General features: G+C 36.0%; 3 protein-coding genes across 4 annotated transcripts; 1 reads left to right on the top strand and 2 right to left on the bottom strand.

Annotated features, from left to right (window-relative positions):
• The first annotated feature begins 517 nt into the window (after positions 1-517).
• On the top strand, positions 518-3,238 carry LOC121782953 (ribosome maturation protein SBDS-like). The gene is made up of 5 exons (XM_042180966.1): positions 518-738; positions 1,033-1,162; positions 1,583-1,783; positions 2,033-2,200; positions 2,655-3,238. The coding sequence occupies exons 1-5, from the start codon at positions 605-607 to the stop codon at positions 3,093-3,095; spliced, it is 1,074 nt and encodes a 357-aa protein (XP_042036900.1). The 5' UTR covers positions 518-604; the 3' UTR covers positions 3,096-3,238.
• Positions 3,239-4,331: 1,093 nt separating this feature from the next.
• Positions 4,332-12,861, bottom strand: LOC121782317 (transcriptional corepressor SEUSS-like). Of its 2 annotated transcripts, none has more exons than XM_042180112.1 (10): positions 12,529-12,861; positions 10,789-12,146; positions 10,577-10,690; positions 10,165-10,213; positions 9,697-9,911; positions 9,538-9,606; positions 9,257-9,372; positions 8,515-8,608; positions 6,291-6,360; positions 4,332-5,840 (listed from the first exon to the last, which is right to left on the bottom strand). In XM_042180112.1, exons 2-10 carry the CDS (start codon positions 11,785-11,787, stop codon positions 4,903-4,905), a joined length of 2,664 nt encoding a protein of 887 aa, XP_042036046.1. In that variant the 5' UTR covers positions 11,788-12,146; positions 12,529-12,861; the 3' UTR covers positions 4,332-4,902. The 2 variants fall into 2 exon arrangements, with proteins under 2 accessions (XP_042036046.1, XP_042036047.1); XM_042180113.1 differs by having other exon boundaries at positions 9,257-9,354; positions 12,529-12,860.
• Positions 12,862-22,429: 9,568 nt separating this feature from the next.
• Positions 22,430-24,413, bottom strand: LOC121780777 (bidirectional sugar transporter SWEET1-like). The gene is made up of 6 exons (XM_042178406.1): positions 24,196-24,413; positions 24,070-24,106; positions 23,776-23,871; positions 23,033-23,312; positions 22,832-22,951; positions 22,430-22,750 (listed from the first exon to the last, which is right to left on the bottom strand). Exons 1-6 carry the CDS (start codon positions 24,230-24,232, stop codon positions 22,589-22,591), a joined length of 732 nt encoding a protein of 243 aa, XP_042034340.1. The 5' UTR covers positions 24,233-24,413; the 3' UTR covers positions 22,430-22,588.
• Between the last annotated feature and the right edge of the window lie 1,578 nt (positions 24,414-25,991).

Below are 25,991 nucleotides of genomic sequence, written 5' to 3'. Positions count from 1 at the left end.
TTTTCATTTCTCGGTTTTTTTTCTTTTCTAACTTATTCTTCCTATACTTAACTCACTTTTAACACAATTTCTTATAAAATCTCGTGCCGAAAAGAAACATCTCTACTACAAAGGAACGAGAGCTTCATTCCACGAAGATGACCTACTTTCCTTTTTAGTTTGCCCCATTCAAAATGATTCATTACGAAGATAGAAACTCATTTATCTCTACTTTAGTTTCTCTCTCTTACTTTATTCTCACCACTTAACACATAAAATAAAACTATATAAAATCTTGTACCTTCTAAGAAAATAGTCATCTTCCTTGGAACGAAAGGAGTAACGAAGGAAATACCATTTTCTCATTAAAATTCGTTTTGTCAAACTGGCAAGACTTTTGTTAATGCATAGATAGTACTCCTACAATATACCTTAGCCTTAATTGGGCCACAATATAGCCCTAATAAGAAGTTTGCAGTAAAGCCCAATTGTGAAAATGCTGAAATTGAGCCCATTTAATTCAGCCAGCTCTTCAATTGATTTCCATTTCATTTATCGAGGATTCTAGAACGCCGAAGGCAGCCACTGTAATTCACCGGCGCCGCTTTCAATCGGAGGAGTAGAGATGTCGAAAACACTCGTGCAGCCTGTAGGGCAGAAGAGGCTGACGAACGTCGCGGTGGTGCGTCTCAAAAAACACGGAAACCGCTTCGAAATCGCTTGCTACAAGAACAAAGTCCTCTCTTGGCGCTCACGCGTGTGCGTATAATTTTTTGTGTATATTTGTTTGTTTTTATGCTAATTTGTGTTGATCGTGAATTTAAGGCTATGGAATTTCTATAATTGGTCTATAATTGTGCGTAATTTGGACTGCTAATAATGAATTGTGTATGATCGTAAATTTGTAACCTACTTTTGTTGTTACTAGTGAAAAGTTACAAGGAAATGGAACTGATGAGAAACTTTTTGATGCTGTTTTAAGGATTTCGAATTATAGCTTGTTAATGTTTCTAGTTTGAATACTGATACTTACTTGTGAGATGTTAAACGTAGAGAGAAAGACTTGGATGAAGTGTTGCAGTCACATACCGTGTATTCGAATGTTTCGAAAGGTGTTCTAGCTAAGTCGAAAGATTTAGTCCAAGCTTTCGGGACAGATGATCAAACTAAAGTTTGTTTGGAGGTTAGTATGTTCTGCTTGTGCATATAGGTGTTTTTTTATAGGAATTACTTTCATGCTTTCAAGTCTGGCAAATGTTTGGCTGCTATGGCACAGTTGTAATTTGGGAATTGGTTTAGAACTCTTCAAATAAAGTTCATAGATGAAACAGAATAAAAATTTGACTATAGGTGCGGACGAGACATTGAACTTCTATTAGTTGATCTAGCGTTTATGATGTAAATCTCTCTTATTAATTTCTAGTAAGTAAAACTGCAAACTATGGCAAACTATGTTGCACTCTTTTAGATATTGCAATTATGGAATCCGTCGGAGTTCTGCTTTTAGCTGTTGAAGGGACACTTAGTTTTTGTTGATACATTGCTGCACTAGTCGTGATGCATGTCTTGAATGAGTATTGAGTACTATCCTTTCCTACTGCAGATTTTGGAGAAAGGAGAGCTGCAAGTTGCAGGGAAGGAGAGGGAGTCCCAATTATCCAATCAATTTAGGGATATTGCAACTATAGTTATGCAGAAGACTTATAACCCTGAAACTAAACGACCTTATACCATAAGCATGATTGAGCGTCTAATGCACGACATACATTTTGCCGTGGAACCAAATAGCAGCTCAAAGAAACAGGTGTTATACAGTTTATTGTAATTTTGTGACACACTTGTTTTTCCTTGAATTCTACTGTACTCCATAGCCCCTTAAATCTCTTTTGTTCACTTTGCTGTTGACGGTGTATATCACAAGAATGTGTGATTGACTCCCCTCAGACCAGTTATTATTGTTATTTTCTTTTTGTTGTGTGATGGTCTCTTGACTCTCTTCCGTTTTTTCTTTACCTGGTTGTCATATTGGTAACAAGTTCCAACTGTTTTACAGGCATTAGAAGTCATACGTGAGCTCCAAAAGCTGTATCCAATCAAACGATCACCCATGAGACTGCGATTAACTGTACCAGAAAAGAACATGCCATCACTTTTGGAAAAGATTAATGGTTGGAATGCTACCATTGTTTCAAGAGACGAATCAGGAAGTCAGCTGTCTGTTGTAAGTTCAATATCTTAACCTACAACCACTTTTTTTATTAAAGCCAGATGAAAAAATTGCACATTGGATTTGAAAAATAATTTCTTAATGTTCTTTTCTGCTGAATAAGCTAAGTACAGAATTCATCTTTAAGAAAATGTCTTCTATCTACCTTGAGAGTTAAGAACTGATGTTATTTTTTGTTACCTATGTTTATGTGCATATATACACTAAGCACATACTTGTATACTTTGAAAATGTGTAATGTTAAGCAGGGACGATGTGGATCTGATATAGGATTTAGGAACAATGTGTGAGTCTCTCAGCATAATGTCAAAAAGAATGTAATTGAAAACTCGATTATGGAATATTCAAGATTCTAGGTAGCTTATGGTAGCAAATGACTGTGAATTGGTAATATTTTTGTGCTCTTCGTTTGACATGGTCAACTAACTATATTTTTTATCGGTGGCAGATTTGTGAACTGGAACCAGGTTTTTTCCGTGATTGTGATGCTTTAGTGAGGAGCCTGCAGGGAAGATTGGACATTCTTGCAGTGAACGTGCACTTGGATAGTGATACACATGTGGATCACTATGATGATCTTGAGGAGGAATCATCAAGCGTGCAGGTCGTCTCTAAGGCCCCCGTTGTTCAACTGACTGAAAAACTGCAGAAGCAAACAATTTCCTCGAACGAGGGGAGTTCCCAGGGAGAGGTAAAACAGCAAAAATGCAACACCTGCAATGCCTTTGTTGGTGATGCAAAGGAGTATCGAGAGCACTTTAAGAGTGAATGGCACAAGCACAACATGAGACGAAAGACGAGGCAGCTCCCTCCCCTTAGTGCTGAAGAATGCATGGGTGACATGGAAATCATCGACTCCAAAGCTGATCTCAAGGACTACTTATTCTGACTTTGGATGTATTTTTCTGTTTGAAATGCATTGTCATTAGTAGATGATTTTGTTCACTTTGTATCACATAAATATTTACCGTTCCAAATCTCTCAATCTACGGTTTGAATTTTATATCCAAAGTAGACAATTGGGATTTCAAATATCTACAAAATTATACTCCCTTCGTCCTCAAAGATTATGAATTATTTCTTTTTTCTGTCCGTTCTTGAAAAGTATAAACTTTCTAATTTAGAAAATTCAAACAATTGAAAAGTATAAACTTTCTAATTTAGAAAATTCAAAAAACATATTACCCTTATACATCATTTTATTTTCAACTTATACCATTACAATAATGTGGATTCCACTTTCTTCTAACATTATTTCCATTACTCTCTCTTTCTCCCCCTTATTTATTAAATTCCATGCCAAACCCATTGTTCATAATCTTTGGGGATTGAGGGAGTATACCTTTCACACATACATACATTGTGTACACACACAATGCACTGCACATTGTGCGTAGTGTGTGTGCATTTATTCATGTGTGTATTGTTGTGTGATTCATTGAGTGTGTATTGTGTGTAGTTATGTAGTCTTGGCGGACCTTGCAGCGTAAGGATTCGAACTCAAGCAGCTATAGAATAAAAGGTTTCTGAGACCAATTCCACGACCACTTGCATTGATACTAGATTACGCAAGGAAAGTGTTTGAAAAAGTTAGTGGAAAGTACGTTGAAAAAGTTAATGGAATGTGTATCTCACTTTTTATATTGATTTTATAATAGAATATTGAAAAAGTTAGTGAAAAGTACGTGAAAAAGTTAGTAGAATATGTATCTCACTTTATACATTGGTTTTATAATAGAATGTTTGAAAAAGTTAATAGTACATGTGCCTCACTTTCATTTTATATTGGTTTTATAATGGAAGGTAAGCGTTACAAGTTAGTGGAAAATAAAGTTCATTTATCAAAAATGAAAAAAAGTAAATGTTGACAATATTTTTTGGACAGACCAAAATGACAAATGTGGACATTATTTCGTTGACGGAGGGAGGGAGTACAGGCGAATTTTGCATGAAATTTTTTTGAAATTCCATATCATACAGGCGAATGATAGTACTCCATGAAATTGAAAACCATTCTGCCACCTACAAACTGGTGTGTTATTGATCTGTGTATATTTTCGAGGGTATAATACACTACATCAATTAAAATAGGTGCAAAAGTGCAAGAACCAAAAAACCAGCAAAATTCGAAACGTTAAAATAATAAGCAGCCAATTAAGTGAAAAGAATAAAGTAGGCACCACCCACCAAAACTTTGCCCCTATGCAAGTGATTGTTTTCTCACTTTTTGAGGTCGGGTGTTGCCTAACAACTTACAACTCAAATAACCTACAACATGCCATTTTATGCAACTAGTAAAATAAAAGAACAGTAGAGAAAAATGGGGGGGGTAAAAACTGTAATGAAAAATTCTACAATAACCTTCTTTGATTAAATTGAAATCCAAACTATATACACTCACAACCAAGAGTAGGTCGACAAGCCGCACGAGCTGAGAGGATAGCTGCTATGAGGTCTCAGTGTTCCTTCCGCTCAGAACAGCTTAGTGTAGAGAGAGGCTGATGTTGTGAATAATACTAGTACTAAATCTTTCTCGTAAAGAAACACTGTGGCTCGTATTCCTCTCTCTTAAATCAGTACAACCAATCATCTTTACTTGTTTCTCCTTTGTATATGCATCTTTCCCAAACACTAACACCAACTTCTGATCTTAAGCTGCACAAAAAACAGCTGCTACCAGATAAATGACGAAGTGATCAGGGAGATGATTTCCAGTCGAATTGAATATCGTTGAACCCATTGACTGTCCCCATACCATCATGCAGTTGGCTACCTAAATCCTGTTGTTGGCTCAAGCTCTGCTCACGTGCCATCACCAAGCCTGCTCTCCCGTTCATAGACAGGGCGTTATTGCCAACTGCTGATAGGACCCCATTTGCTGGGGTGGATTGGCTGTGTCCATTGCTGAGGTTCCCAAATCCCAAGCCACTTATCGAAGGGTTGCCATTTGCGACTCCATGACCTGCCAAACTATTGATGCCATTCATAGCAGCAGCGTTGTTTGCCGACAGCATTCCATTAACATTTTTTATGTCAGCGCTCATTGCCCCAGCTCCCATCATGCCAGCCCCTCCAAGCTGTGAAGACATCATCATGTCTTGTATAATTTTCTGTACTGAGCTTTGTGAATCATGCACATCAGCATCACCAGATATAGAAGGTTGTTGCATCGAAACATTTGGTGAATTCAAGGAGTTTGCAGGAGCTCCTGATAAACCACCATACGGAGATGGTTGTGGGTTATTAGAAGATGCTGGTGCGGGGGATTGGAAAGGGGAAGGAGCAGACTGAGTTTGCGGCATAGCGCTTGAAGAGCCAGGGGATGGCATCTGGACGTTGCTAACTCCTCCGTATGGACTGTTTGCATTTGAAATAGGGTTTTGATGTCGGGAGTTGATCGAATTCTGGTGGAGCAGCATGGCAATGTTGCTAGTAGATGAAGTCGTGGGCCCTGTGTTTGTAGTGTTGTTCACACTCTGCATGCCATTACTAGCAGCAGCAAGTTGCATAACAGCAGCCTGTGCAGGATTGCTTGCATTTTGGCCCATCGTTTGCTGCTGCTGCTGACCATCGTTTTGCTGAGGTTGCCCGTGAAACCCAGGTTTTGTTCTTTGAGGAAATTTGGCCAAGCTCTCTGGAAAACATTAAAAAACTGCTCATAAATAATCACAAAAATTAGTTGTGAAAATGAGAAATATTAGAAAATAACTCCTGAGACAGATTGTTGCACGAAAGTTCAAACTGATGGAAATAATAAGGCACGTTAAGAATAGAAAAGAGATGGAAGGCTTCATTGCGTTAACTAGTAAAGAAATCTAGCCTCGTCTATTGACTCAAATACAGATTGTTACAGATTTACTACTCCCTCCGCCCCATAGTAGATGTCACACTTGGGAGATGACACAAGATTTTAGGAGATGTTATTTTGTGTGTTAAGTGGTGAGAGAAAATATAATTTTATAATTGATGTGAGAAGAAACTTTTCCAAAAGACGAAATGTGACATCTTTCATGGGACAAACTAAAAAGGAAAGTGTGACATCTACTATGGGACAGAGGGAGTATTATTTAAGATTCAAGCTTACCCATAGGACCTGTTCCATTTTCGCGGCCATAATCAATAAGATCTTTCATGCTATTCACCACTTCTGATATCTGCAATTTCATAAGTAACATAAGCATAAGCCAAATGGATCATTAAAGGGCCAAATAGTGAAGAAAACGATGTTACTTAGCACCAATCAATTGTGATTCTATCAGCAAAATATAAACCAAATGCCGCCCATGCATGTGAGTAAAGAAAATAAACCATAGCTGTAACAATGCATTGTCAGACACTTAGGCAGCAGCCAAAAGAGTATGGCTGTTGGTCTCTATATCTATACTTCCCTTAAATGAAGATTGATGAAGTCAAGGTCATTAATTAGTTAATTCCATTTTTATCCTAAGTCTAGCTATAATCCTCCTATGCGATGGCTTCCCTAAAACAGCCTGCGTAAATCACCCACAATGATCTCCTGCATCAAGCCAATTTCCTATGAATCCTATCTCAATGAGTCAATGGTGTGTTGCTTTTCAGGTAAAAGCATTAGCTACTCCTAGGCCTCTGTCACATCAACCTAGAACGTTGCATTACGATTCAGTACATTTGTTGGGATGATTCGGACAAGGACATAGTCAAGATGGGGAATCATTTTGTAACTTTGGACGAAGATAATGATCGGTTTGATAAATTCGAGGAATATATGTATCCTCCAATATTTGATGATGGCCCATCTCCTATGACGGCACACTTGTTTCTATCCCAAGTGTACTGGTGACAGTGTTCATCATCACATTCATTTTAGTCCACACACACTAACAGTGGGGTCCACTTTGAATCTTCTATGTTTTTCGAGGGCAAATCAAAATCCTACTCAATCAGGGGATAATGGTGATGAGATAACTAATTACTTAATTTGATTTATCGTCATTGAATTCTTGTTCGTTATAGACGTGTAACACGTGTTTTGTTTAAGTTAGGATTTATTGTTTCTGCATTACTTTCCAACTTAATGTTATGGATGACATATGACGGCTTACGGTAGTGAGCCCAAAAACCGCCTCAGGGATATGGCGTATGCCGTATTGGTATGGCGGTCGATAAATAAATTAATAAGTCTTAGTTCAACAATCAAAATATAAATCTGCCTTTAATTTATAAAAATTTGCATCCTAATTAAAAATCTGGGCAGATGCGGTGCTAGACGGACCGCGGAGGGGGGGGGGGTGGTGACTAGGGCAGTGGGGTGGCGCAGCGCAGGTAGGGTTTTTTTGAGAGTGAGAAGTGATTATAAAAAAAGGCCCTAGGTTTTGAGTTAATTGTCAGTTTATTTTATTAATTGGGCCAGGGTTAAAAACAATTGGGCCATGTTATTTGGTTAATTGGGCTGAGGTTTGGGGGGCAGCCCAATCAAAATGGATGCCATAAAGGCCATGGCACAGCCATGGCGCCTCACTCATGGCGGCAAATGGCGGTCACCATAAAATAGTTCTGTAGCTGGTGGTGACAATGGCGTTATTTCCGAAACCCGCCATGCAATGACGCCATGGCAGCTTTTTAATAACACTAGATTCCAACTAAGAGAAGATCTTCTATTTTGGGTTTCATTAGCAGCCTATATAGATGGTCTTTTGGACTTCAAATTTGAACTAAAGTTTGAGCGTATGAGTTCTACTCGTTCGCCTATTGGTATTCTTCTTTAGGAATAAAAAATTAGTGTTCATAGTGTTCTTTCAGTATTCATCTTGCAATGGAAGTTCACTCTTATATAAACATGTTTCTGGCATTGCGTTGAATCAACAGAGTTTTCCGTATTCCTCTCGAATCAACAGATTAACGCTATAATTCATACACTTTCATGCATCAAAGATTCGTGTAATTTATTTTACCTTCACCAAACTGCAAATTTAATGTAGAAAATGAAGTTATAGTTCTAATGTGTACCCATTCTTATAATGGATTTTTAGTAGGCACATTAACTGTAATACTATAAGCAGACTTGCAACAAATTTATTTTAATTATTGGTTTAACAAATTAATACTGTTAACATTTTTCATTTAACTTTCTGAGCCAAGAGTTTGCAAGGTAATCGCTTTCGCTTGTGCCTTACATCTAGCGCCTTGAATCACTGATAACCATATGCTTCTTATCATTATAATTCAAACTAAGTAGGTACCTTATAATCATCTCACTGAGTGCTACAAAATCCAATCACAATTTTAAATCAGGCACAGCAAGCAATAAATGAAATAGTAAACAGCATTACCTGCAGGCACCTCACATATCTCTTGGTATATCCTAAATCGTTTACTAATGGAACTTCCAATGCTTTAGCAAGCTGACGAGCTGATGCAACAAACCTGGAATGCAAAGTGGAGAAACAAATAAATAGCAGGATCAAATATAATGGCATTGCTTTTTCTAGACAGACAGTTTCCTCAATGTGCAACATATGCATATGAAAATTCCAGGACGCCAAACGGAAGAAGATGCTATGAGAAAAAAACATCAACTGCAAAAAGAACACAACACATATACAAACACAATAGCAGGAAGCCTTCTAAATGAATCAGTTTAGAATGTTTTTCTTGGACCAATATTAAAATAAAAAAAAATGAAGATCTGCAGAACTTACAGAACCAGTTAAATGCAATTTTTATTTCAATTTAAAGCGAGTCTCAATAAGAGTATCATGTCAGCCATACCACAAAGCAGTGACCTAAACAGTCCAGCTGTAATGCATTTGATATGTGATGGACTATCCCCTCAAATTAAAGAACATAAAGCTTTTGTAAAAATGATTTTCAGTATTGAGACTAAGACTTTCAGCGTAGAGCCATTTATGTTATACAATGCAGCAGGAAAAAAAAGAATAAATAGAAATAGCACTTACTTCCAAGTTCCACCCGATCATAAGAAAAAGAATGCATTGACTAAATGTGGGATGCTGTGGTTAATACATGCATGCATATCATTCAAGACTTAGGTAGGAGATTTTATTCACTCACATATTGCAGTTATTTTGTATCTCAGAAACAGATGCACTGGGAGATGCATTTGAGGTAGCCGCCTGGCATTTTTGGGCAGCTGCACCAAGTTGACCAACCTGCAGTTCAATATCAACCTAGTAAAATGTGTACAACAGTAAGAGATGGAGGCACTGCTTTAGTACCATTGGCTAATCAAAAGACAGATAGATGAAGAATCCAGCCTCGACCAAACTAGTTCAGCATGAACTTGCAATCATAATGGAGAAAAGTTGTTCGTATGTGAATTTTAATATAGTAACCTGGGGAATCAACAATCTTCTAGGAATAAGCTCTTCATGACGTCGAGCACAAAATTCCCACGAGCATATCTGACATATAGTTAAGAGAACAGCGAGAGTCAATAAATATCAGATCAAGGTAAAACAACAAGGACAGTAGTTATTTTTCTATAGAGTAACCTTAAGGTTGGGAGAGAAAATAATTCGAAGCTGACCGTCCCGAACAACACGAAGTTGCTCAAAGACGCTTTCCTGTGTTGCTTTTGCATAATCCAGAACAATTTGGCCAGATGAATTCTGATACTCCTGGGGCATATCAACATAGAGCAGTTCTTCTAACGTACCACTTTCATATTTTATTTTGAAGAGTCTGGGCAGCACCTCAGCAGTTGCCTCTAACAGACGTTAGAAAACAATGTCAAATGGCAGATATAGTGTTAATCTATTTACATTACATTACATTACAACATTTTTCCAATTGCGGATATTTCTGCTCTAGTTTTCCATGAGGACATTCTAAAGAAGTCAAAGGAGTATTAAGCTGGTATCCATGAAATCATCATGACCGTTAAAGAGCAACCAAGCAAAAAACTGTAGAGACAGTATGAAACTATAACATAATATTCTCTAACATTAAAGAAAACAGACCAAATCCACGGCCAGGCTTGCGGTTGCAGATTTCACAATGCCAAACATCCTGCACAATAAACCAATGGTTAAATTGCAAACATTGGTTAAAGATGAAGTACATGAACAACAAATCTCAATATTAGATAAGATAAAATACTTTTTGCTTCTATCACCTTAAGAGCTGAGTTGAACACATACTGTTTTGGCACAAGCAATATAATCATTAGATGATTTTTCAAAATGTTTTATAATCAATGATACACAGAATACCACGACTTCAGTGCATAAAAAATAAAAGAGTGCTGGGGTGCAGCCAACCGAACATACAAACAGAGGGGTATTTTGTAAGATGATTAACTAAAAGGAATAAAATGAAAAGGAGAAATCTCGAAGGACGTCAATTCATTATTCATAATGAAATCCAACAGACCTGTGGGAAAACTCCTTGACGACCACTTCCATACATTGAGACACACCATTTTTTCTTGGCATTAGGCACAAAAAATTCACCTACGAATTTCCTCCAGAACTCAATATTGTTATCCTGCAAAACAAGTGATGCAAGTCTCTTCTGTCAAATTAACCCAAAACACTAGATAGTCTTTTCATGACAAATAAACTAATTCGGTGGCATTGTCTTACTTCAGGTCTATTATGTTGCTGGTGCATGTAATCAGTTAGCCTTTGGGCACACCTTCCAGGCTCATAGTTGGGCTTTAAAGGAGACCTAATAGGCAAATTCTGGTTTTGAAACTGAGATAGCAGCTGAGATCTTTGTTGAGGCAAGGATGTTAATAGTTGCTGTTGCTGAATTTGTATAAGCCTCTGCTGATGCAAAATCTGTGCAGCCGCAGCTGCCTGATAGGACTGTCTTGACATGAGGAGATGCTGCTGTTGTTGCTGATGCATAAACAGAGATGAGTCAGACTGTTGAGGTTCCATCTTGACAGGACCCAAGCCTCTCATATTTTGTAGTTGCAGAGGTTCCAATTTCACAGGACCAAGGTTACGCATAGCTTGCAGCTGCTTTGATGCTTGCTCATTACTTACTTGTGGCTCCAGCTTAAGATGCCCCACGCCTCCTAATCCAGCTCGCATTCCCTGATATTGCTGCTGCTGTGGCTGTTGTTGGATATTGCTCTGACCAGAAAACTGCTGCATCTGCTGCTGATTATGTTGAAAATTCTGAGCATCATGTTGCTGGTCTTTCTGCATTTGGCCGCTTGAATTATTTGAGAACTGCTGCTGGCCTTGAACTTGACCAGATGAATTTAGGTTCGATGTCATAGGTGAAGGCATATAAGATGAGGAAGGCTGGTTATATCCCATCCCATTTCCAATGCCAGAAAGTGGATCAGACTCTGCCGCGCCATCCATAAGCCCTCTCTGGGAGCTACCAGGAGCAGAACGCAGCTCCCCATTTCCAAATGACTGACGGTGCAAAGATACATTGGGAGCATTCCCAATCATGTTCATGTTATTAAACTGATTTCGGGGAGACACCAGAGATGGAAATCCATTTTGAGAAGGCACGCCACTGCCACCCCCCTGACTGCCTAAAAGTCCCGAATTTGCTCTTAGCAAAGAAGGCGGAACTGGCTGGCCTCCACCAAGTGGGGCTGGAGGCCCCTGTGGCACCATTTTTTGCTGAAATCAACACACTTCAAATTACAAGACTCTTAAGATATTAATATCAAAATTAAGCCACCTCGATAACATTAATAGCCTTCACAGCAGGAAAGCATGGCAACGATACAATTTGCTATCTATCTAGGCATACAATCGAGTAACGCTAGCAAGCCAGCCCGCTGTTCAACAATAAAGAAGCACCAACAAAAGAATGGGGATAAGCCTCATGCATGAGGACTTTTTATTGTGTTTACGCAGAATTCAAGTCGAAAAAAATCTACAAATTCGGAAAGGCTAACTTTGTCGCCGGACATTCTAAGTACACTCCTCTTCTATTTAAGTCATAACCTTTCATCCAGTCATATGAAAACCTGAAAATTGCAGTCAATTCAAGTCAGGTTACTCATCAGCATCCCCAAAATAGCCAAAATCTGATTATCACATCATATGAATTCAAAAAATAAAAAATATCAGTGAAAAGAACATATTAAGGAACTAAACAAGAAGAAAAGGTTGGTACTACTACTGATTAAATCTAGCATATGATAAATGACAGAGAAAATTCAACAAATGAATGGGAAAGGAGATAGCTGATCAAACCCTAAAAATCTACTCAGAAGAGAAAAAAGCACTCGATCCAACGCATTACTCTAATTGAGCATGCAAAACACACAACTAATCACTAATTGCTTAAGCAAAACAATCAAAAATTCAAATTGAGAAAACAAGCATGGCAATGAAGCAGGGACTTACCGAAGTAGGATTTCAATACGGAAGTGGAGGATTTCAAGGCTGGCGTCACTCAAATCCACGAAATTCAGAGTAAGCTACTCTCACTGATTTTTTACTGAACAGTCACTTAATCAAATAAATGAATTTAATTTTCTTCCAAATACACAGAATCAATTACACAGATAGATATGTGTAAGTTTATACCAAAAAAGCCTCCTTCAAATCAAATTGAAATACACAGTTTTATTGAGTGAAGTTTTAGAGGGAGAAAGATGCAACAGAGATGAGAGAGAGAGAGAGAGAGAGAGAGAGAGAGAGAGTTGTGTGTTGTTTTTTTATGGCGGACGTCAAAACGGTATTAGATCGGATTGAATATTTTCTCTCAAATTTCATTCTTTCTCTCGCTTTTCTTTTCTGTACAAATATGGAGTATTCATTATTGTTTATAAATTATAATCAAAGAATTACCTAATCTTATTTAATTTATTTTGATTTTCTTATCTTTATTTATTTCTCATGCGTGCGGATAAATTTTCATATTTTTTTTCTTTTAATAATACACGGTGACTTATGTCAAGAGGATTACATCAGATAATCATTTTCAGTTTTTTATGGTAATTTAACCATATCTTATTGGTTAAAGGATAAGTGTCTAATTAATTGAGTTATGTCTATCTTATTTAAGTGGATTTTATAGTTTTATATTCATATATGTATAATATGTGTACAACATCCCAAAAGTATGCGAACAAAATTTCCTATCATGATAAGAAAAATAATAATTTAGAATTCTTTGATAATGAATTCAATATCCCAAGGGATTTCAATATCCCAAGGGATCGATAATAAATAAATTGAATGAATAAAATGTAACTAAAATTTTGGGTGTCAAATCAATTTTGATTTCCCTCCCAAATTATTTAAGGAAAAATTCGAAATGATGAAAATTCATTTATATACATATAAATAATTCTTAATAAATGAGTCGTTTATAAAAAAAATAGATAGAGATAAATGACTCATAAAAGTCTAATAATTGGTGGAGAACCTAATTAAGAATGAACCAAGAATGATAAACTCCTAAAAAATGGACAGTTATTTATAACCTTATGGACATAACTTCTGGAATTATATTGACAACCAAGACATAGCTGTAAGATTTGTAAAATTATGAAAATCTATTAAATTATGGAATTCTATTAAATTATTAAGTTATTATTACTCATCAATTTTTTTTATTTTTTCATCTATTATTTTTATTTTTGGTAATACGAAGCGGACCATCATTTTTACTCATATTGTCTCATAGTACTTGTTTTCTTTTTCTGACACATATATAGTTGCACATAATTATTTTGATTTTTTTTTCTATATTAGAATTCTGTTAACTTGTTTTAATATTTATTTATTTTCTTAATTAGTTATAATAAGTTGAGGAAATTTTTTGACCAATATTAATCGACTATGATACTTTTTTTATTTTACTAATTAGAATTTGTTTTTATTTATTATTTTTTTCCTGGCTTATTTTCTTATGTCTTATTTCGCACAATAAGAATCACACTTTGCTATTTTGATCTATCCCACAATAAGAGTCATATTTAACTTTTACCGTAAATGGTAAATAAGTCTCACATTCCACTAACTCACTACACTCATATTCTATTATAAAATTAATAGGAGTATAAAAAAGTGAATCTTATATGCCAATAACTTTTCAAACTCACAATTTTTTACATTTATGTGTTCACATAAAATATGACTCCTATTATGGGACAGAAGGGATAATTAGTAGTAGTACTACTGTTACTTATGTTACTATGTAAATGTTTCAATGTTTCATTATGATGGATGAATTTCAATACATTTGATTAATACTACTATACTATTTTTGTGAGTTTTATATTTCTCGAGTTTTTTTTCTGAGGTGTGTTCAGTTTCACTGATATGAAACTATTATGTTAACAAAATGTATCAGATTTGAGGGTGGGTGGCCCACCAAGTATGAAATAAAAACAAATGTTCAGTTAATAAGAATTGGACATGTTTTGGAGAGATGTTTTATGCACTGAATTTCATATTTCCATCCCGTACCCTTTTACTTGGTTGACTGCAAGAGGGAATTGATTTTTTGGGGGGCAAAAGGGTCATTTACATGTCCAACTTATGGTCCAACAGTACAACCAACAATTAAAACATACCAATTTTGCATGATATAAATATGGGGAAATAAGGCTGCAACAGTGCGGGCACTTGTACAATATTGGGCCTAACGGAATTGAAACATGTACACCAAACAACAGATTTCCTCCATATTTCCAAAGAATTAACCCCAATTCTTGCTATATCATAGTATATTTTAGACTTAACAAACGAATTTTCACACTCATTGTGGTGTCATTTTTCCATCCACGACTCATTGGACGGTTCATCCATCTAGTTTGTGGTGTATTTCATTGATCTATTCATATTAAGTTTTGTGGCATGTTTCAAGTTGATACATCGTATGGCTAAATGATATAATCCTTATTCTTAATTTGAAATTAGATGATAGATCAACTTCAAATTCTATGGAAGACTTAGAGCATCTCCAATGGCGGCGAGCAGGCCGGCTAGCCGATTTTTGGCGCTCGCCGGTCCGCTCGCCGAACCATTAAAACCAGCGAGCGCCATTTCGGCGAAAAAATCGGCTAGCGCTCGCCGATGCGCTCACCGCCATTGCAGGCTCAGGACCGATGAGCGAATTTATTTATTTTTTTTTTAAAATTTCGAAACACTATATATACGCGATTTGCACGTCATTTTCATTCGCACCACTTGTTTTAACGAGTACTCTCTCTATCTTAATTTCTGTACAAGATCAACAACGGGAAATGAGCAACGTTGGTGGTATTAGTGGTGGGGATGATGAGGAGTACGATCGTCGAATGAACGAAGCGATAGAGGCCTATATGAACCGTGAGATTGATCGGCTGCTGCAGAGGGCCTTGCAGCCGGCGGTACCTCGACCTCGACCACGACCAGTTGTCCACCGCCGAACAGTGATTGAACGTGATCACGTAGCTGCACATCAGCGCCTATACGCAGACTACTTCGCACAGGAGCCGCGGTTCAACAACAACCATTTCAAGCGCCGTTTTAGGATGAGCAGAGCCCTGTTTATGCGTATTGTTAACGCCTTGGAGCAGCGATATCTGTATTTCTGCTTCAAGCACGATGCGGCTAGCATACCCGGCTACACACCTATTCAAAAGTGCACTACGGCAATCAGGCAGTTGGCCTACAGAGGCGCGGGAGACATGTGGGACGAGCACCTCCACATCTGTGAGTCGACTGCCCTTGAATGTATGAAATATTTCTGTCAGGGCGTGATTGAAATTTTCCGTGATCAGTACCTTCGAAGCCCTACTCGCGAAGACTGCCAGTATCTGATGCAGATGCACGGGGAGAAGCATGGATTCCCGGGTATGTTAGGCAGCATAGATTGTATGCATTGGGAGTGGAAGAACTGTCCCGCTGCCTGGAAGGGGTTCTACACGACCGGCTACAAGGGAAAGAATCTCACGATGATCCTGGAGGCCGTTGCTGACTACCGGCTATGGATTTGGCATGCGTATTTTGGGATAGCCGGGTCGAACAACGACCTCAACGTCCTCAACTCGTCGCCCCTTTTCAACGAGCAGTGCCAGGGTGTCGGTCCGGCCATCGGTTTTGTCGTCAACGGGACCCAGCATGATATGGGCTACTACTTGGCGGATGGGATATACCCTAGGTGGCCCGTCTTTGTGAAGACGATCATATACGCATCGGATGAGAGGAAGGCCTACTTTGCGGAACGCCAGGAGTCGACGCGCAAGGACGTGGAGCGCGCATTTGGTGTGCTCCAGTCTCGATGGGCGGCAATTAGAGGTCCAACGCGTTTGTGGCATATCGACTGCATTGCTGATATAATGTACGCCTGTATTATCATGCACAACATGATTATCGAAGATGAAGGTGTACGACTGACTAGTTGGGCCAACGACGATAGTGAAGCCGGTCCAAGCCACGGCATAGCCGCCCCCAACGTACGAAATGGGGTCCCGCACGATGAAGCCGGCCTCCTCCAAGCACATGCCGACATGCGCCAAACGAATGCTCATATTCGACTCCAAAAGGATTTAATTGAAGAGTTGTGGGCGCGGAGGATTGCACGGCGTTAGTTTTTTTAATTATGTATTTTTTTTAAATGTACTTTTTTAAAATTTAAATAAAATAATTGGATTTTCTCGTATCTGTGTCGTAAATTTAATTCCGTATTTTGTGTGATTGTCAATTATTTGTTTTATATAATTAGGGGTGATGTGGCTAGGCTATTGCTGGGCTATGGCTGGGCTATTTGCTTGTCCTGATGATGTGGCATGAGGATTTTTAGTGCTGATGATGTGGCAGGAGGAGTTTGTGGCTGGGCTATTGCTGGGCGAAAGCCACTGGAGATGTCCTTATACAGAGAGATGGATGAATGATGCCACATAAATGATGAATGATGCCACATAAATGATGAATGCACCATTTGATAAGTTGTAGATGAAATCATTGACGCCACAAACGATTTGAGATAATTGTAGTCTCCAAAATATTACTTCTTTCTACAGTTTTTAGATTTTATATGATTTTAATTTTATACTACTATATAACATTAGATGATATAAATATATATAAACTATAGTATAAATTTTGATAAATAAAACTAAAATTTTGTATGAAATACTACTACATTTATTTATTTCAAACAAAAATATATAAGTACATGTGTAAAATTATAAAAGAATGTAAAAAATAAAAATATCAGCAAAATGATTAAGCTTATATAGTATTTTCAAAAGATTAATAAAATAAAGAAATAAATCTATTATTTTAAGCATCCGAAAATTGGCTGAGAATCCTAATTAAGAATGTATTTAGTATTTTGTTGCTTTTAAAATTTTAATCAACCTCTTATATATCCAAAATCAACACTTATAAATCCTTACCATATTCTAGAGGTGGTTAGGTAAGGTATACCTTACCGAAACCACCATATCGTATATCTTAACGTAAATTTGATATGCGGAAAAATCATACATTTACCTTACCAAAATTTCTAGTATACCTTATTTTCGGTATGATGAATTTCCATACCGATACCGTACATCATTTTCGATACATCGTACCGAAGTTCGGCATACCTTGTTAGGACTGGTATACTGAAAAGCATATTTCGAGCATGTTGCACGGATAGAATAGCTTGTATACAATGAACTCTACAATCCACTTTTAACCCGATGCGAGAAGAAGTAATTTTATCGCATTGGTGTTTTGCTTATGCGTTTATAAGATGTTTCTCAAACATTTAAATGTATAAGAAACAAACAAGTCTAATTCTTCTACATAGTAGACTGGTCGTGAACGACGTTCACAGAAGGTGACGCAATCGGTCCTTTGTAAAAGAGAAACATAATTTCACAACCTAGATAGACTTTGACTACTTATCATGAAAGGTTGCAGTGTCAGTCCAAATGTTTCCTTACCTTAGAAAATAAACGACACTAGTGTGGTATAGCACTGAAGGATCTAACAACTGAGATAAGTCTTTCTTGCTATTTACTGAGAGACGAGGTCTCGGTGATTGTTATTTCTTAATCATTGTTGACATAGCATTGAGCATACGATATTGATTATGCACTACTTTGATTTATCAAATTGTGCGGATTTTTCGCAATCCAAGAATCCTGATATCTTGGGTAGTGGTGATCAATGCCTAGAGGTGCTAGTATTGTTATTGCAATTAATCGTGTGCTGGGTGAGTCCAGTTTGATAATATCCTCAAGAGGTGTTCAAAAAAGGTTTTATTATTCAGAAACCCGGCCGGTTGGAATTTATTCTAGAATAATAAATAAAGATTTTGAACTAGACAATTCTTGAAAAAATATATTAATTAATTAAAGTCAAATAGCAGACTTAAATTAATTAATGGATATTTATATCTTAAACACGAGAAATAATAAAATAAAGAGGTAAAGCCCAGATTACTCGTAATTTGAGATTGGACGGACAGTCAATATTATTATATTATAGTGGATGATAATAATATTCTGTTGGACTTGTATTAAATCTTCACCTTTGAGAGGTCAGATCAAACTGTTCCTCACTACGTCCATGAAGTTTTAAAAGATGTTTTAAAGCTTCATGATATACTCCTGGTACAACCAGAGCCTGTGCTGGAAGATTGTCTTGATCCTAGATGGAAGTGGTTTAAAGGTTGCCTAGGGGTGTTGGATGGGGCGCATATAAATGTACTTGTCGATAATGACGATAAGGGCCGATACAGGAACAAAAAGCGGGAAATTACTACAAATAATTTAGTGATCGAAATTTGATTTGGTTACATCCTAGTTGGTTGAGAGGGATCAGCCAGGCGACTCAAGGGTTCTCTGAGATGCAGTCATCAGGGTCCATGGCTTGAAAGTACCAAAAGGTGATAGCAATCGTGTATACATTTTTCTTTACGTAAATAGGAGTAGTAGTTAAGGAGTGTGCTCATTTTGTTGAAGTTGTGAACTGAAGGATTGTGTTCATTTTGTTGAAATATTTCTACAACTGTATGTTTACTATGCATTGATGGAGTGTTTGGCTAAGTTTAATATGCTCTTTAACTTATTATTGTTTAAGAAAAATCTAAAAATGTGACAAAATAAGTTCCTAAACAACGCATATTCGCTTATAAAACATCTTATAAGAATTATGGGACTTTTACAAGTGTTTGACAATATAACCTCCCCAACCCAACTTATTTATTTTTTCATAGTCTTATAAGAAATTGTTAATATACAAAAATAATGTCCCGTATTAATGTTTCTTAGTTTCAATCAAATTATTTATTTTTTCATAATCTTTTAAGAAATTATCAATTTACAAAAAAATGTATTATGGCTTATTAGTTTCAACGGATTCTTTTCTAATTATCTCTCCCCTAGTTATAATTTTCTCTCTAGTCAAATTCATAATTCCCTCTCCAGTATCCACCTTATAAGTTCAATTATTCAAATATTTTGACAGTTTATATCGTATGAATTTTTTTATTTATAAAGTCTCTAAAACTGAAAAAATAAGTTTCCAAATACCCTAAATTTATATTTCATGGGATCATTTAAGAAATTTTGAATGTCTGGATTTATTTTATTAGATTTGTTGATACATGGACCGAACTATGCAGTAATGTTTCAAAATAAAACGGGTTCGATAATAATGGGCCAAATTGGGCCCAATTTTTAGTAGCTTTTTAGGAGAGTCGTTGTTTTGATTTTTCATGGGAAATTTGGAGGGTATTTTGAGTATTTGGATTAGTTTTTTTTGTCTCACTTAATTTTGCTTCTAAAAAGTGACGGATACAAATTTGTAACATGAACGAAGGAGGAGAAAGAAGAGTTTGTTAACTTGAATAAGAGATAAAATTACAAATTCACAATATAATATTTTTATTTAATAAAATGATAAGGTTTCTTGTGAGAGAATCCTTCCATGTGCCCAATAAATACCTAAAACAGTGTTTAATTTTAATTTTTAGTTTTTAAAGATAAAGATAAAGAGTCTAGCCTAAAAAACTAGACTCAAAATGGATTTGGATGGAGAGAAAAGAGATGAGAAGAAAGTGTAATGAAGGAGGAATCCTCTTTGGGGACCTATGACCTCCCACAAAAAGATGTGGGCAACCCTAGACTACTTTCACCCAAAGCAAATACTCCATTAGCTCCACATTCATGACTACACCACCATAAATGCATACATATACTTGATCTAGTCTAATGAACATAAACCAAGCAACCTACATGTAGGAATTTGGATAAAAATCTCACAAGGGAGATGTTCTCAAAGGAGTCTTCAAAATATCATTCATCAAAGTCTTCAAATAAATGTCTCACAAATGGTATTTATAGCTAGGGTTGGAAACCCAAGAAAAGGGCCCAAAATAAGCGAAAATCGTCTAAAACAGTAAAATCACCCGATCGGGTGTTTTCGCGAAGTTAATTCACCCGGCCGGGTGAACCTCATGGACTCCAATTGTGCTCAGCACGAAAACACCCGGCCGGGTGTTTTGCACCTCAAATCACTCGGTCGGGTGTTTTCTCTGGACTCGCTATCTCTTTTTGCGCGGCTTTTGTAAATCGGCCATAACTCTCTCCACCGGACTCCGATCGAGGCGTGCAATATACTCACGCGATCCACTTTCGAAGATGAACACATTGGTGGCCTTTGAAGATCGTTTAGACGTCATTTCAATAGGTCGAGTACCCTTGGAATCTCGTTGCGGCTGAAATGTTTGATGCACGGCTCTCATGATCGTATCATAAAGCCCCAAAAGTGATATTGTTATATGTTTTCTTCTAAAAAGTTGAAAAATGGGGGCGATGTTAAAAGTCTTCTTCTTCAAAATTAATGACCCCCTCATCGCCCATTTTCGGTCAGTCCCCGGCCCTCTTAAAAAACCTTATAAAGAAGAGGGTTATCAACACTAATATTGATTAGATGCGATTTTCACCAAATCGATGTAGGGCAAAATTTAGATATTTAACGTATAGCGTTAGTCGAAATTGTTAAGTTTATCCATAACTTTAACAATCTTTTAGCACTAAATTTGCGTAAGATATTATTAATAAAGAAAACTATGAACTCTTCGTTTTACTGTGTCCAGTCAAGACATTTTGGGCATTATCTCTCATGCTACCAAATTTAGCATAACTTTTGACATATTTCATTGAAATGACGGTTGTGTGTCAAATATAATGTACCAAAACCAAACTAACGTTGTATCACTGTGCATTCTAGTGGCATCTCTCTCTTTCTTTCAATTATAAAAAATACAAAAAATATTAAATTTCAGTAATACTAAACAATAAACAAAAAAATATTGTTAAAAATCTTGAATCTTAATAACATAAATATAAAAAATTGGTTAGCTTTGGGGTAATACTAATTTACAGTAATAACTAATAACTTTCAATTATGTATATTAAAAGTATCAACACAAAGACATAATTATATTAATACAACATGTAAATTTAAATTTCAACACAAGAAGATTGATAAATATATGTCTTTGTGTGATATTTTTAACATACAAAATTGAAATTAGTTATTAGTTATTACCGTAAATTAGTTAGTATTTGGTCTCACACACAAGTTATTTAAACCTAGAGCATAATTTGCTTGCTGCTATGAATTTGCAAGTAAAAGGATAACTGACACACAAGAAAATGGAATGAAAAGAATATGGAAAATCAATATTCCTACTTTATAAAAAAACTCGAAATTGGATTCAATCGCTGGTCTATTCACGATTAAAATGATCTATATTTGTCAGTTTATAATGACTCAATATTAAAACGGTTTTATGTTCAACCCAGACCCGACAACAAGCCAATTTGCGGTTGAACCAGTCGAATCGGCCACTCCGATCTGATTTTTAAAACCTTAGAGATAACTTTAACCTTAATGATTAGATATAAATATATTTATTTTTTAAAAACTGGATATAGATCATTTAAAAAACGAGTTGAGAAATCAACTTCATACTGGAAATGGTGGGTGGTAACATAAGCAAGAAAGAGCAGTGTTTGTCTTCTTCGAGTCCAAAATTTCACCTCTTTTAGTAAAGAGAACCCTCTGTATCAATTTATGTGAAAGTGACACATCCTTAACTTATGCTTCTCAATCTTTAATCCTAAATGTGGGCCATATGCAATTAAGGCATTGTCCATATACTATCCATAGGACTACTATATACCGTCTCGTTTTTTGTCGCATTTTGCTTATAATTTTCATATAGTTCATATTATGTGTTTCTTATATTCGTTAGTCGGTTTATTTTCGACTTTTTAGCCGCTTTCATTAACCAGAAATGAAGTACTGAAGGTAGAACCAAAATCAATTAACCAAACCAAAGGCCAAGTTGTTAGGCTCTCATACAACAATATGCAAACTGAAAATGACAAAGACAATGTCAAATCTTGGCATAGCTAAACATGATAGTACCAAAGGCTTTAACAGTGGTATGTTTACAACCCTAGACTTGCTCATGTGCTGCACTTGGCTTCTGTTGATGGGGTTTGGCCTTCTGCTTCTCCATCTCCACCGACTCCTCCCCGCCCGCCCCTTTGTTCTTCCGGTATATTGCGTACAGGATCAGCTGCACCGCCCCCAATCCGCTCCCAAAACCGTTCGGAACCTTGTCAACACATTGCCTCATTAGATAAAAAAAATTGATTTTTTGAATGCAATTCAAGGTAAATTTATTATATAAACTCACAGCAACAAAAGGGTCTTTTCCAAGAAGGCCAAAGATGAACCAAGAAGTGCCACACAAGAACACAAACAATGACAAGAAGAATGGCATGAACTCCACACTCTTTGTCTTGATCACCAACCTCTGCATTTTTTCCACATCATATGTCAAAAAACATTACTATCAATCAAGATTGGAAAGAGAGGGAGAGAGAGGAGAGCTCACAATGATTGTTAGAGGTGAGCCATACATGATGATGGAGAAGACAGTGGCAGCTATGCCACAGAAGAGCTTCCTGGCATTGCCATGGAGGGCGAGGAGGGAAACGAGAACAACCATGGCGAAGACCGTGAGGACTAGAGTGAACAGCCCCAGAATCTTGGTTTTCTCCTTCTTTGGAGCAAACAAGATGAAGATCATCACGTATACCGTTTCAATCACTGCCCCCGTCCCGTTTATGGTCGACACGAGCAGGTTGTTAGGCGACACGAAGGGCATGCCGTACCTATTCATTCATATAAAATATTTCATTTCAACACAAACAATCCACAAACAACATATCATCAAATCATCAAAATATAGCTAAAACAGAGGAATAGCCATACCTATTCAATCACTATTGATATAAAATAATTCACTCATTTCATCACTATTGAGCCTCAAGTTCATTTCTTATCAAACTATCTACAAACAACATATCATCAAATTCTCGATGTTTAGCAAAAACAGAGGAATAGGCCTAGAATCTTGATTTTTCTCCTTTTTTGGTGCAAACAAGATGGAGATCATCACACAAAAGGGATGCCATACCTATTCAATCATTATTGATACAAAATAATTCACTCAATTCATCACTATTGAGCATCAGTTCATGCTATCTTATCAAACTATCTACAAACAATACATCATCAAATTCTCAATATTTAGCAAAAACAGAGGAAATAGTTTGAGAAATCCCAAGAAATTACCAAGCAGAAAGCAAGCAATTGAGCAGAGTCATGACATAGGGAACTCCAGAAAACTGCTCGGTAGACCTCTTCTTCACAATCCTCTTGAAGGTAATCCTATCAACATAGTTAAAACACACAAAAACAGAGAGAGTTAGTTGGAAACACTCAACCATTCTCAGTGTTAATCCAATCCAAGAAAGAAACCACCATTTTCTGCCAAAACATGCTCAAGAAGAAAGAAATCAAAAGAGAATTAAGATAAATACAGTTGCTAAATACAAAATTGTGATGTCGAAAGGGAGAAAAACTCACAATGGAGCCAAGAAAAGAAACAGAGCAAAGGCATTTCCTGCATCATCATAAAACAACAACAATTAAACCTTCAAAATATCAGAATTCAAGGGGGAAAAAAGGAGGTAAAATCATTGCAAAACCCACCAAAAATTCCAACCACAAAGTGCACAACATCCCCCATTTGATTGAAAAAATAAAATCAAGAACAGATTTTTCCTCCCTTGTTTACTTGTCAAGAACAATTGGTGTGTGACTGCGAGTGAACTCTAGAGCATATATATAAACTGTGAACACATACATACATGTGTGTATATATAATGAGAAAGCAAGAAGAGAGGGAGAAGTTGGTTTTGTGTAACAGAAGAAGAATTTACAGCTTTTCACTAAATCTTTTTATCCAAATATTTTCTGCTGATTTTTCAGTCACGGGTTTGACCAATACTTGTTTCTTTTGTAATTTTATTAATTATTTTTTTGGAATAAAATTATTAGTGAGTCTAATTTTTTACTGCATTTTGTAATTTTTACTTTATTTGGTAAGTTTGTCTAACGGATCTGTCAATTCGGTTATCAGCAACTGTCTCACCTATTATTTTTTTCCATTTTTTTTATTTTTTTCATCTTGTACAACAATTTGAGTTTTAGATTTAATAGAGCTTATTTGTATGTTGGATATATGATTGGGTAGTGATAAACGTACATAATCGAACTTTTTTTAACATTTTACATCGAAAATTATTTTATAAACATTAATTAATTTAAAATAAATTTAATACTAATCATTTTGCAACACTTTGAAAAAAATTGAAATTATAACTTGAGTAATTGTATATTTAAGAAAAAAAATTATTTTCTTAATAAATATTGTATAATTAATTCGAATCAAACTCGAAATCATGTTACGATTCGACATAAAATTCCTATATCATTTCTTTCTTATTGCTACATATAATACAATAAATAACAACACCAGTTTTTAATTAAATTCATTTAAATTTAAAAATTTAAGGATGTTATGTATATGTACAATTTATGTACATTTATCTTTTCTCTCTATGATTTTAGAGACTACAATAATAATTATAACATATGAGGATTTTCAAAATCGAAACAAATCTAAGGAGCGAATCGCAGTGAAAGTTAATTACTAATTTCCAAGGAAAATGAGTGAAATCCTTGAAATGAAATAAGATTATGGAGTATGGTTTTCTCAATTTTTTAACTTCAACCACCTCTGATCTTATAGAATTATGTTATATACACAGGTTAAAAACTCTACAATTTTACTGAATTATTCCATCCTGATCATAAGCATGACTCATTTGTACAATTTTCCTCATACTATATCATTACTACAAAAAACCTACTCAGGAACACAAAAATTGAGACGTAATTGCTAGAGTTTGGAAATTTTTAAAAATAACAATAATTTAAGACATAAAAGGAAACGTTCTAAGTTGAGAGCAAATTATTTTATTCTTTTGCTTTTTAGGACGCTTCTATTTGTATCCCCTAATTTTAGTTGGAACACAAACAATAAAAACACTTTATAAAGCGTTGGTAATATAATTAGATACAAAATTAGCGTTCTTAATAGCATTAAAAAGTATCCTTATTCGATTTTTTGTTGTAGTGCGTATAATCCTCTCTTGACATTGAACTACGATGATTGAAATCTTATAGTAATTAGTATTTCAAAGTTTTTGAGGGAATATAAATTTTTGTGAAGAATGATAGTTTGGGGAAATGAGAACATATCCACTCGGAAGTCCCAAAAAGATAGAAGGTATCAGATACCAGTCTAGTGAAAAGATCCAAAATAGGAGAGAGACCAAAATGTGTATCGTAATAAACAACACACACAAATTTAGGTGCAATCATTTTGTATTCTAAATTGAGTAAAGGCCAAAATTGATCCTGAACATATGCTCATTTTACGA

This window comes from Salvia splendens, chromosome 20, assembly GCF_004379255.2.
Source record: "Salvia splendens isolate huo1 chromosome 20, SspV2, whole genome shotgun sequence".
NCBI classification, from domain to species: Eukaryota; Viridiplantae; Streptophyta; class Magnoliopsida; order Lamiales; family Lamiaceae; genus Salvia; species Salvia splendens.
The sequence above is the reverse complement of the archived record's forward strand: the minus strand, read 5'-3'. Positions and strand labels throughout refer to the sequence as shown.

What these genes read in the sequence shown, in the direction of transcription:
- LOC121780777 (XM_042178406.1), bottom strand. Translation starts at nt 24,232, where the DNA reads ATGGGGGATGTTGTGCACTTTGTGGTTGGAATTTTTG. An exon ending in CTTTGTGGTTGGAATTTTTG is followed by an intron (nt 24,107 to 24,195) that starts GTGGGTTTTGCA and finishes ATGATGATGCAG; the next exon opens with GAAATGCCTTTGCTCTGTTT. An exon ending in GCTCACCTCTAACAATCATT is followed by an intron (nt 22,952 to 23,032) that starts GTGAGCTCTCCT and finishes GAAAAAATGCAG; the next exon opens with AGGTTGGTGATCAAGACAAA.
- LOC121782317 (XM_042180112.1), bottom strand. Translation starts at nt 11,787, where the DNA reads ATGGTGCCACAGGGGCCTCCAGCCCCACTTGGTGGAGGCCAGCCAGTT. An exon ending in TTTTCTCTCCCAACCTTAAG is followed by an intron (nt 9,607 to 9,696) that starts GTTACTCTATAG and finishes ACTATATGTCAG; the next exon opens with ATATGCTCGTGGGAATTTTG. An exon ending in GAAGATTGTTGATTCCCCAG is followed by an intron (nt 9,373 to 9,537) that starts GTTACTATATTA and finishes ACATTTTACTAG; the next exon opens with GTTGATATTGAACTGCAGGT.
- LOC121782953 (XM_042180966.1), top strand. Translation starts at nt 605, where the DNA reads ATGTCGAAAACACTCGTGCAGCCTGTAGGGCAGAAGAGGCTGACGAAC. An exon ending in CTCTCTTGGCGCTCACGCGT is followed by an intron (nt 739 to 1,032) that starts GTGCGTATAATT and finishes TGTTAAACGTAG; the next exon opens with AGAGAAAGACTTGGATGAAG. An exon ending in CAGGAAGTCAGCTGTCTGTT is followed by an intron (nt 2,201 to 2,654) that starts GTAAGTTCAATA and finishes TATCGGTGGCAG; the next exon opens with ATTTGTGAACTGGAACCAGG.